The 13,018-nt window shown below is 32.0% G+C and overlaps 1 protein-coding gene across 1 annotated transcript; it reads right to left on the reverse strand.

The window, feature by feature from the left end:
* Positions 1–1,963: 1,963 nt before the first annotated feature.
* On the reverse strand, positions 1,964–6,573 carry LOC129885898 (leucine-rich repeat receptor-like serine/threonine-protein kinase BAM3). Its single transcript, XM_055960370.1, has 2 exons — positions 3,688–6,573; positions 1,964–2,675 (listed from the first exon to the last, which is right to left on the reverse strand). The coding sequence occupies exons 1-2, from the start codon at positions 6,287–6,289 to the stop codon at positions 2,251–2,253; spliced, it is 3,027 nt and encodes a 1,008-aa protein (XP_055816345.1). The 5' UTR covers positions 6,290–6,573; the 3' UTR covers positions 1,964–2,250.
* Positions 6,574–13,018: the final 6,445 nt, after the last annotated feature.

The following is a 13,018-nucleotide window of genomic DNA, read 5'->3' on the forward strand; positions in this document are numbered from 1 at the left end:
AAGGGAATGTTTATATCAAGTTTAATTATATCACCAAAAAATATGATATACTGAATGGGTTGTTTTTCTATTAATCAAAAAAATTTGAATATGAAAAATTTATTGATAGGAATCGATTTAATGAGATCCTACATGACATAAATTTAAATTGGTCAGAAAGTAATGTAGCTATCAAACACTAGATTGGATAATAAAAAAAAATAATTTTTTTAACTTATGTATTCAGAGCAAATACCTGCAATATTAGATTGAAAAGGTATTCTATATTGAATCAAATGTAAATAATATTATTAAAAAAAATGAAGGTGACAATAGAGTGATTTGACTTAGATCTGAAAAAATGAATCAACTATGACAGTATGAATAAAAGACATCAAATATTCTAAGAAATACATGTGAACAATCAATTCATATATTAAAATTCATAGGTGTGGAATCATCTATAATTATGGGATTGAAAGAATATAATGATACAGATAGATAATTAAGAAGTCTTGAATAAAGATAACACTGCATGAAATTCTCATTCACTTTATGCAACACTGTATAGGAGTATAATAATATTTTAAAATGCTTCAGTTAATATCGTTATATTCATTTTATAATTTATGATTTGGGCCTCGTTGAAATTTACATAAATGTACTACATTAAAAAAATATTTACCATTTATAGTAATAATTTTTTTTTCACTGAATACTTATAATACAATTTTAATATATATTAGCGAGAATAATTTATAAAATTCATATAATACAAGTTTTATTCATGGATAATATATTTATCACATATTTTAATACACTTATAATACATTCACATTGTATCAATTTCTTACTAAACAAATATAATATATTTTAAAATACTTATAATACATTTATATTGCATGCATAATTCACTTTTAATACATAATAGATATATCATAATATTGTTATATATTGCTATAAATGGTAATAAATAAAAAATATCACTAAAATCAGTAATTATTTATTAAAAAGTATTTTACCTAGTAATTTTTCCATCTGTAAATGCGTAAGAGTCTTGTGGGCCTCGATATTGGGCTACTCTGTATTGTGAGCAGGCCCAATGGAAAATTGAACTAATCCTCCATACATTAAAGACTTTAATTTATAGCAACAATGTTTAAAATGAAAAATTGGTTTGACATTTTCAGTTGGGAAGTCATAGAGGAGAGCAAAAGTTATAACTATCATTTTATAATACATCAACGTACAAAAATTGTATTAGTTACAAGGCGTTTATCAATTGTTTGTATTGTTCAGTTATATATGGATCAATTGCTTATATAACAATCATAAAAGTAATAGAAAAACACCTTTTATCTAGTAATACGAGTATTTTCATTCTCAATTACTCCACTCTAGGTGGGCTATTAATTATTTGTAATTTTTCAAGTTAATATTTTCCATTTATGTATTCAACCAACTCATTTTCTTTTCAATAACTAGAGGCTTAATAGAATAAACATTTGATTTGTACTCCGATCCAATCTACTTTGAAGGACAATGTTAATAAGTGCACATATAGACCGCTATTTAAGTTGAAGGAAAAATATTTTTTTAAAAAATAAATATATGCTAGTCGGTTCAAAATCAATTTCACACTTACAAATTTGAAGTTGAAAAAAAATTGTGTCGAGATTTAAACCTGCTAGAACACATATTCAGACAAAATGTCTAAAGTTTAGCATATTAATTGACATTCCAAAATTTCAGACATCTATCTAAACTTTGATAATATATTCATTTCATTTCACCTACAGTCCCATAATCTTTTTTCACTCATGAGTCATGACACCTACGTCATGCAGTTCATCACCCAAAATTTAAACGTTTCTTCATATAAAAAACAATCATAAAGAAACAAAGGGAAGTAAGATTTATTAAATTGGTTTAATTTTAAAGTAACAACAGTACGACCAACAATTAAAGATTCTTGAAGAACAAATTCACCCGAAAAAGGAACAATATATACCTGTATATAACCATATGATACAAAAAGCATTCAGAACCAACTTAATTGGGCCTGCCCTGCTTTTGCCAACAAATTAAACACCCCCAACCCTAATAATTAACTACTAATACATAGTACTCATTATATTCCTACATCTCTTTGTCACAAAACACCTATCCTTAAATAAGCAGAAAGAATAATACAAAGGTAAAAGTAAAGCACTATATTGAATTAATTCAAGCAACTTGCCAAGAGGACCATTATATAAAAATGAAAATTGGTTAGACCAAAAGTTCTTTCCGAATCTTCGGACAAGTAGTTTGATCATTCTCAAGGCTTTTTAACTTTTGTAAAACAACTTTCGAAGACGATGGTTGATGATACTCTGGGGATTGTCGAGGGAACTCTGATAACATTTGAATGACTTCCCTCATTGTTGGACGTTCTACACTATTTTCTTGGATGCAAAGCATAGCAATAAAGAACAAATGCATGGCTTCATCTTCAGGCACAGTGGTTAACCTTGGATCCACAATGTGTGTTACTTGTTCTCTTTTACAATTTGTCACTTTCTTGCTCCATTGCACTATGTCCACTCCGTCTCCGAATTCACCCACCGGACGACGCCCCGTGATGAGCTCCAATAGAACCACACCAAAACTATAAACATCACTCTTTTCATCTACTCTCAATGTGTATGCATATTCTGTAACCAATTTTAAAAAAATTAGGTTAACAATTATTTATGACAATGTATATACAAATTTAATATTGACATAATCAAAATTATTAAATATTTACATTATACGTAATATTTTTTACACTATCAGATTACATTGACAAGCAACAACAAATGACACTTACATAACTATAAAGTACTAACTGATATTACTCGCATGACGAGAAGTCAAAATTCGATATCTATAGATTTTGAATTTGTCACTGACTTTATCTGAGGTTATACCTAAAAATTGTAAAAATATATTACTATATACTCCATTTAGTTGATGTGTACAAGTTGAATTCCTTTTTAAGAAGTGCATGTTGAGTTGGCAAGCACGACAATCGACAGGGCCCTATTATCTTTGTGTGTCAGTCAAGTCAGATTTTTGACCCACTTTTGCAGACTGATCTTCTATTGGGCCCCCACTCTCTATGGCACAGAAATTAAGTGTTCTCTCGTAAAACGGGCCCTTGATACGAATTACGATTACCCAAAAAATTCCAACAAAGCCCTAAACTCTCTGCCTTTAATCACGGGTGATCTTGGGCCTCTTCACTTTAGCCCAACCAGGCAATTCCCGTAAGACGTCGTTTTCGAGTTTGTAAACTACCTAACTAAGAAAGAAAATGATTTATCCTAAAATTATTTTTTCCTGTCAAAGTTAGTACTTACAAACAACAAAAAGGACTAAGAAAATAAAAGGTGGATTTTATGAGCGATTGATAAGACTAATTGTTGGGTATTATAAGTCAGTCGGCCAAAGAATTATTGGCATTTATTTGTACGACCATGCAAATATCACTCTGTCAGAGTAGCCATGTCTAGATACCTAACTAAATTAACTAAACAAGGTACATATATATGATTTTACACAAAAAATTGTCCCCCATATACATTAATGTGTATTTTGACATGTCGTATCAAGTTGCATTTTAATATTCAGGTTATTAATTTCACTTATCATCATGAACGTTAGAAGTTAAAAGTATCATACCAGGGGCAATGTAACCATAGGAGCCAGCAACAGCCGACATACATTCTGAGGCACCACCATCTACCAAGAATTTAGCTAGTCCAAAATCAGCAACATGAGCTTCAAAGTTTGAATTCAGCAAAATGTTGTTGGATTTGACATCTCTGTGAACGATCAATGGCGAACAATCGTGGTGAAGATAACACAATCCTTTAGCAGCTTCCATAGCAATTTTGTACCTCAAATTCCAGCTAAGGAATCCGCCTTTTTTCCCGTGCAACGCCTCTCCTAAGCTACCATTCCTCATGTACTCATACACAAGGAGATTCGTTTCCTTGTTGGAACAAAAGGCAACTAGTCTTACAATGTTTCTGTGTCGAATGTTGCCTAGTGTCCGAATCTCCGCTCTGAAACCATGATCATGGCTATTGTTTCCAAAACCAAGCAGCTTTTTCACTGCAATTTCAACCCCATTTGGCATTTTCCCGTGGTACACAATCCCGGCTCCTCCTCTGCCTATCACATTGCCGTCTTTTACACATTCAAGAACATTAGCAACACTGAAATCAACCTTCTGGAATGCTGTCATTTTCCAAGAATCCGTGCCTGTTTTCTTGAAAGACTTGGCCTTTATGATAGCTGCAGCTGCAAAGACTAGGGAACAGATTAACAACCCGAGGGCGAAGATCAGCTTGAAATCTCCATGAGACTTTCCAGGTGGATCAGTGATTAGTGTGAAGTTACAAGGGTTGTTCAATAATGAACCACAGAGACGAGGATTGCCCGCGAAAGAAGTAGCATTGAAGTATGCAAATTGGCCTGACTCTGGCAGCTTGCCTGATAGATCATTGAATGAGAAATCAGCAGTAGTTAGGCTTCTCATGGTGCCAATTGACTTGGGTATGGTCTCATTCAAGTGGTTTCTCGACAAGTTCAAGTAGTTCAAGATTCGGATTTCGGATACTCGAGGTGGAATTGAGCCAGAGAAATTGTTCTGGCTCAAGTCTAGATAGGTCAAGTGAACACAATTGCCTATTTCAGGGGGAATTTCACCAGAAAGATAGTTTTGACTGAGGTCAATTTTTAAAGCTTGTGAGAGTTGACCTATAGAAGGAGGAATAGGACCAGAGAATTGGTTCCCTCCAAGTGAAAGGATTTGAAGGGAAGAGAAATTAGAGAGGGAAAATGGTAAAGAACCTGAAAGTTGATTGTTTGATAAATTCAACTGACCCAATTTAGCTGGCTTTGAAGAAGTGTTAAGATTTTCTGATAAGGTACCAGACAAGTAGTTGTTCTGCAGCTCAACTAAGTTAAGCTCAGGCATGTAAATGAATCCATTTGGGATGCTACCATTCAAGTAGTTTTGTCCCAATCTCACCCTAACAAGACTTGAACATGTGCCTAAATCCTCTGGAATTGGACCAAAGAGGAAATTCTTGAGTAAAATCAAGATTCTGAGTTGATTAGAGGCACACAAATCTTTAGGAATTGTACCAGTGAGCTTGTTTGAAGACAAATCAAGCTCTTGTAGCTTCTCATTTTGGCCCAACTTCTCGGGGATTATACCGGTGAAGTTGTTCATCCAGAGACCAAGAACCTTCAGCTCTGGATAATCAGCGATGAAATCCGGTATAGAACCATGTAATTTGTTCATGAACAGGTTGAAAAGACTTAGCTGCTGGAGGTTAATAAGCTCAAATGGGATTTCACCGGTAAGTGCATTGGCTGAAAGATCAAGATTGACTAAGCCAGTGAGGTTGCCTAGTTCCTTTGGAATTGGACCTGAAAGAAGATTGATATGTAGAAAAAGTGTGTTTAACAATTTCAAGTTCCCTAATTCAGGAGGAATTGGACCATCCAATTCACAGTTAGAAATATCCATGTGAACAAGATTCTCCAACTTGCCAAATTCCTTAGGAATCCCACCTACAAAAACATTGAAATATCCCAAGTAAATCTCTTTCAAGTTGGTGAGATTCCCCAAGGCTCTAGGGATTCTTCCATGCAGGTCATTTCCAGCAAGTTGTAAGTACTCCAACCCAATCAAATCCCCATAACTCTCGGGGATTCTTCCGTAGAAATAATTGCCACCCAAATCTAAATACTTGAGTTTCTTCAGGCTCACTACTCCTACAGGAAGGAAAGATGAGAAATTATTGTTGTAAGCATCAAGAATCTCCAAATTAGCCAAACTTGTGTAGTTCCAATCAAGATTCCCACTGAACATGTTGTTTGAAATGTTGAGAGACTGAAGGCTCTTCATGTTCTCAATCTTTATTTCACCAGTGAAGTTGTTGCCATCAATTGAAAGCTCCACAAGCATATCTAGGCTTGAAATAGCAGGGGAAACAGAGCCATAAAGCTCCATATTTGACAAATTTATCGATACTACTCGACCTTGTAAGCATTTGATTCCCACCCAAGAACAAACTGAGCTAGGATTTGAAGTATCCCATGAGCTCAAAGCAGGATTTGAGAAGTCAAATCCTTGTTTTAGGCTTAACAAGGCATGAAAATCAGTGCTAGTAGAAGAGGAAGAGGAAGAGGAAGAAATGGAAGTACCTACAAGAGTTAAGAGTGTGACAAGAATAAGTGGCAACATATTTTCTTGGAAGTTTTTCATGGAAAGTGAATTTGGAAGGACTTGAAGAAGAAAAAAATGGAGTTATTATGAGGCTTTAAGGCAATGTAAAAGGAGGGAAAAGTTAAGGGAATCTGAGAAACTTCAGGTGTAGATAGATTTAAAGAATCAAACATCTTCAAAAGAAAGAAAGTGAGTCTTCAAGATCAAGGAAGAAGCTAAGCTTCCCCTTTTCCTCTCTTTGCTTTTTTCCTTTTTAACTCTCACTGATGAACACATCAAAGAGAAGATCAAAGTTAGTTTTTAGCCTAAATTAAATGGTATTTTCTTTTAACTGTTAAGTGTATATATGCAGTAATGAATTACTTATTCGAGCAAAGTATAACAAAGAAAAGAAAAAAAGCAGGTCCCTACTGACTTTAAAAAACAGCCGTTGGATGAAAAAACAGAAATTTAAAGTTGAGATTATGAAAAAAAAAAAAAAAAGTAAAGTTGATACTATACTCTTATCTTTCTCACACTCTACATTATTCAATATGACAAGAATACCCTTTAACTTTAAGTGGAAAAGACACTTTAATTTAAGTGAGAGATGATGAAATTGCACTTTCAAATCATTCATGAAGGAATGGCTGAGTTGGTCTCAATTTTCTGATATGATGATGATAAGTATGGATAAAGGTTTTTAGCCATGGCAATAAAATAACTCAAAGAAACAGGTAAAAGGTGTGTGTATATGTAATCAATGCATGCCACTATTACAGAGTAAATGTTGACCCAAAATTGATAATGATTAATGACACATAATGGAGAATATAGATTTAGTATGTGCTAGCTAACCAAGCTAGCTAGCTACTGTCTGATCTGATCATATAGAGAATATAATTTAGGGTGCAAAGAAGCATTCTCATCTAAGGATTTTTTATAAAATATATTATGCATGTATTTGTTAAAGAACAAATGAACTAATGGATTTTTCACTTGAAATATTTGTGGATTGTCAATTTGAATTATTTGTGTGGATTGTCCACTTGAAATATTTGTTTAATTTAAGTGGTATTTTACTTCATCTTTTTTTGGCTATAAATAAGCTATTACTCTTTAATGTAAAAATATACAAAAAAGAAGAGGAGAATTTCTACTACTCTTTCTATATTAATACTCTCTTTATATTCTCTTGCTCTTCTTCCTTTATAAAACTGTCAAGTTAGTTAGTTTATAATACGTTATCAGCACGAAACTCTAATTTTTCAGAAAATTAACTTCTATATCAGATATATCTACTAAAGAAATTTAATTTTTAAGTTGTCTTTGTTACTTTCAAATTAATTTTCATCATGTCAAAATTGGAATTTGTGGCACTTGATATTTCTGGTAAAAATTATTTGTCATGGGTACTTGATGCTAAAATCCACCTTACCGCTAAGGGTCTTGGTGATGCTATAATTGAAGGAAATATAGCATCAAGTCAGGATAAAACAAAGGCTATGATTTTCCTTCGTCATTATCTAGATGAAAGTCTGAAAATGGAATACTTGACAGTGAAAGATCCACTTGAATTGTGGAAGACTTAAAAGTGAGGTATGACCACCTCAGGGCAACGATATTGCCAAGGGCTCGTTGTAAGTGGATGCACTTACAGTTTCAAGATTTTAAAACTGTAATTGAGTATAATTCTGTTATATTTAGAATAACTTCCCAATTAAAATTATATGGGGAAACTATAAATGATGAGGACATGTTAGAAAAGACACTAACTATTTTTCATGCCTCTAATGTAATATTACAGCAGCAATACCATGAAAAGGGTTTTAAAAAATACTCTGAATTGATCTCATGCCTTCTGGTGGCTGAGCAACATAATGTCCTTTTAATGAAAAATCATGAAGCACATCCCACTGGAATTGCTCCGTTATCGAAGACAAATATGATAAAAGCACATGGTCAGTCTGAGAGAAGACAAAATAAAAATCATGGCCACAATAATGTGCGTGGACGTGGCAATGACAGAAGACGATATAATAATCATCGTGGTGGTGGTCAACATAAAAGGGAGAACAATATCAGTTCTCAAAATGGCCTTTCAAGAAGTAACTGTCATCGTTGTGGTATGAAAGACCACTGAAAAAATGAATGTCGAACGCCTGAGCATTTTGTAAGACTTTATCAAAATTATTTCAAAAGAAAGACAAATAGAGGTGGTGCCTCTTCTTCTAATGCTCGGATAGAGTCATACTTGACGTTCGAAAATAATATTGAGGCAAGGTTTTTGCATAATGATAATATTAAAGCAAATCTGACTTTGAGGAATGATGATTTTAATGACCTCAATGATATTACTCATTTGGAGGTTGAAGATTTTTTTAAGGATCTTAATTGATGTTTAATTTCATATTTTTCAATATGTTGTCATTTTTATGTATTTTGAATTATCGTGTTTTTACGTTTATGTATTTGAAAAAAAAAATGATAAAAAAATAAGAATAAAAATAATAATAATTAAAAAAAATCAGGGCCACATTTTTATGATAATTGTATATTGTTTATTACATTATGTTATTTTACAATGTTGTAATTAATTACTATTGGTGTGCTATTATTTAATCTTAATATCATATTGTTACTAAAAAATAATATTCGCTTTATTTAATGTCATTATACTAATTGTTTATTCTTGTTAATATTTTAGACATTAATATTATATAATGATTGTATTATTTTTGCCAATAAACAAATTATCTATACATGATGAATAATATTATATTAATGTTTTATAATTTTATTTATTTTATATTTGTTTTTATTACTTATGTATAATATTTATTTAAGGTTAATAAGTATATATTGCCATAAACATTTTGAATTCTAAGTTCATTAAACTAATTCACTAGTAAATTATTAATTTATATAAAATTATGTTTATTATTAATGTGTCACACCTTAGTTTGTTAATTCTTATTCTAATAATTTGGTACGTTAGGTTCATATTATCAATCATTTTTCTGTGTTACAAATTCATTAATATATAATTTCATAAACTAAATTATTGTAACATTCATCATAATTGAATCATATAATTTTTTTAAATTCTAAATTACCATAATTTAACTTTTAAGAAAAAAGGGGACTTATATTTTTCTAGCAATATTGTTACTTATTTTATTTCTTATAATGCATTTTTATTTTATGAAGATAAATAAGTTTTTCAGTTTTCAATTGGATTCAAGATGAATAATGGAGACAAGTGCTCAAGAAGAGCCTAGAGACACAACAAATGGTAATACTACCGAGGAGGTCCAATTACCTGAAAATAATGAGAATGAAGAAATCTCAATAAGTTATGTCTCGACAGGAAAATGGTGGAACTAAAATGATATTGCGGTCGATAATATTTTTGCTTATAATGTTGCCATTGAGATAATGCAACAAGATAAGGATCTTGAACCAAAATCTGTCGATGAATGCAGACAGAGAAATGATTGGCCAAATTGGAAGGATGCAATTCAAGTAGAGTTAACTTCACTTGAAAAATGTGAAGTTTTCGGATCAATAATCCGAACACCTGAAGGTGTCAAGCCAGTAGGGAATAAATAGGTTTTTGTGCGTAAACGAAATAAAAAGGGTGAAGTCGTAAGATATAAAGCACGACTTGTAGCCCAAAGTTTTTCGCAAAAACCTGGCATTGACTATATGGAAACATATTTCCCTGTGGTGGATGCAATTACCTTCAGATATCTAATGAATTTGGCAGTTCTTGAAAAGCATGAAATGCACTTAATGGATGTGGTCACTGCTTATTTATATGGCTCATTGGACCACGACATTTTTATGAAAATTCCCGAAGGGTTCAAAGTGCCTGAAACATACAAGGATTCTCGAGAAAATTGCTCAATAAAGCTTCAGAAATTCTTGTACGGGTTGAAACAGTTAGGACGAATGTGGTACAATCGTCTTAGCGAATATTTGCTAAAAGAAGAATATAAAAATGATCTAATTTGCCCTTGTATCTTTATGAGAAGGTCTGGATCTGAATTTTTCATAATAGCAATTTATGTTGATGATTTGAATATTATTGAAACTCCGGAAGAACTTTCAAAGGCAGTAAAATATCTGAAAAAGGAGTTTGAAATGAAAGACCTTGGAAAGACAAAATTTTGTCCTTGTCTACAAATTGAACATTTTACAAATGGGATATTTATCCATCAGTCAACATATACTGAAAATATTTTAAAGAGGTTTTATATGGATAAAGCACATCCATTGAGTACCCCAATGGTCGTGAGATCTCTTGATATTAATACAGATCTATTTCGACCTCATGAAAATGATGAAGAATTTATTGGTGCTGAAATACCATACCTTAGTGCAATTGGTGCATTAATGTATCTTGCCAACAATTCTAGACCAGATATAGCATTCTCAGTAAACTTGTTAGCAAGATTTAGTTATCCCCAACACGAAGACACTGGAATGAAATTAAGCATATATTCAGATACCTTCGAGGTACCATTGATATGGAATTGTTTTACTCAAATAATTCCATGTCACAATTGATCGGTTACGCAGATGCAGAATATTTATCTGATCCCCATAAAGGTCGGTCGCAGACAGGCTATTTATTTACATGTGGTGGTACAGTTAGATCATGGCGTTCAACAAAGCAAACTATGGTTGCCACTTCCTCAAATCATGAAGAGATAATATCCATTCATGAAGCAAGTCGAGAATGTGTTTGGTTAAGATCAATAACTCAACACATTCAAGAAACATGTGATTTTTCTTTGACAAAAGACGCTACAACAATATTGTATGAAGACAATGCTGCATGTATAGCTCAACTGAAGGAAGGATACATCAAAGGAGACAGAACAAAACATATTTCACCAAAATTCTTTTTCACTCATGATCTTCAAAAGAAGGGTGAAATAGATGTCCAACAAGTTCGTTCAAGTGACAATTTAACAGATATGTTTATCAAGGCATTGCCGACTTCAACCTTTAAGAAAATGAGATACAAAATTGGAATGCATCGTCTTCGAGATGTTAAGTGATGTTTTTATCAGGGGGAGCAAAATAAGCGCTGTACTTTTTTGCCCTTAGTCAAGGTTTTATTCCACCGGATTTTCCTGAAAAGATTTTTAATGAAGCAGCACTCAAGGCGTATTACCAGATGTGTGTACTCTTTTTCCTTCACTAGGCTTTTTCCCATTGGGTTTTTTCTAGTAAGGTTTTAACGAGGCACAACATCCATGGATGTTCAGAATAACTATGTATATTATTTATTTTAAAAAAAATTTTAAGACACATTTCACGTGAACATCCAAGGGAGAGTGGTAAAGAACAAATGGACTAATGGATTGTCCACTTGAAATATTTGTGGATTGTCCACTTGAATTATTTGTGTGGATTGTCCACTTAAAATATTTGTTTAATTTAAGTGGTATTTTACTTCATCTTTTTTTGGCTATAAATAAGCTATCACTTGTAATGTAAGAATATACACTGATAAGGAAAATATACACTGCTTTCTCAACTCTCTCTCCGTCTTCTGTTTTTCCTTCTTATTCTCATCTTATTTTGTAAAGTTAATTTACTTCATAACAGTATTTAACTTGTTATAACATTATGACTTATCTGTTGTGTTATTACTATTCCATCTTATTATTAACAGTTAGTTATTGGAGAAGTTTTACTCTGTCTGTATATAAAAGAACTATTTTTCTATATTATAGACACTCATATGGATATACATGTTTGAAATTCTATTACTTCAATTTCCTTTGTGTCATATTTGACACTAACAAAATATCCATCTAATATTATAATGACTTCCTTTTTGTTATTTTTTATATATAAATATAATAATGGTGTTTGGACTAGTTCGTGAATACTTTAATAATCCCACAATTTTTGTTACTATCTGTAATTTCATGTTGTTTGGTTATCACATTATTTGGTTATTTGTTATTGTTTCTTGTTCTTTGAATAATTTAGATATTAATTGATGATATGTCCTCTTTATTTCTCTATTTTTCTTTTCAAACTGCTTTGACATACATTGCCTGAGCCAAAGGTTTTTCGAAAATAGTTTTGTACCTTCAAGAAGTAAAAGTAAGGTCTGTGTATACTCTACTGTTCTCAAAGCCTACTTGTGAAATTACACTAGATATATTGTTATTACATGCTATCTTTCACCCGGCATAAATAAGACTATAATGGCATCACAAATCCTCTTTGAACACATAATATTTATAATGTATAGGGTGAACAAGTAAATTATAGGTAGTGATGAACCTCTTTTCTTATCTTGGGGACAACTTTTTCTGCATGGGTTATTGTTCTGCAATAGATGAAATAATTAAGCTAGAAGTAGACTAGAAAAACACATTTTGTGTACTTCGTATAGAGTATCTTATAAGTATAATAAAAAGAGATTAATTTTCTAATCTCTAAAATTGTGATTCTTTTCTTACAGTACATACACTTCTTGAAGTTGGAGACATGTGCCTGCAACAAACACAGTAGTAAAAGATGATGATTATTAATATATCATTACAATGTTTTGTGAGGAATGATCAATATATAATTGTGTAGTATAGATAGGTTGCATGGAAGAAACAACCAGAGAAGCTTTTTTCATCTTTTATTGTATGGTAAACTTGCTTTATTCTTTTCTCTTCTTGATTGCCCTACTAGAAAAAATAAATTGGACCAATTTTCTATGAAAATTTGTGTATTATTTGAGCTTTATAAGAAGATGGAATAGTCCTA

This window comes from Solanum dulcamara, chromosome 4, assembly GCF_947179165.1.
Source record: "Solanum dulcamara chromosome 4, daSolDulc1.2, whole genome shotgun sequence".
NCBI classification, from domain to species: domain Eukaryota; kingdom Viridiplantae; phylum Streptophyta; class Magnoliopsida; order Solanales; family Solanaceae; genus Solanum; species Solanum dulcamara.

Coding starts and splice junctions, on each gene's coding strand:
- LOC129885898 (XM_055960370.1), bottom strand. CDS start 6,289: ATGAAAAACTTCCAAGAAAATATGTTGCCACTTATTCTTGTCACACTC. Junction 2,676..3,687: donor CTATGGTTACATTGCCCCTG/GTATGATACTTT, acceptor AATTGGTTACAG/AATATGCATACACATTGAGA.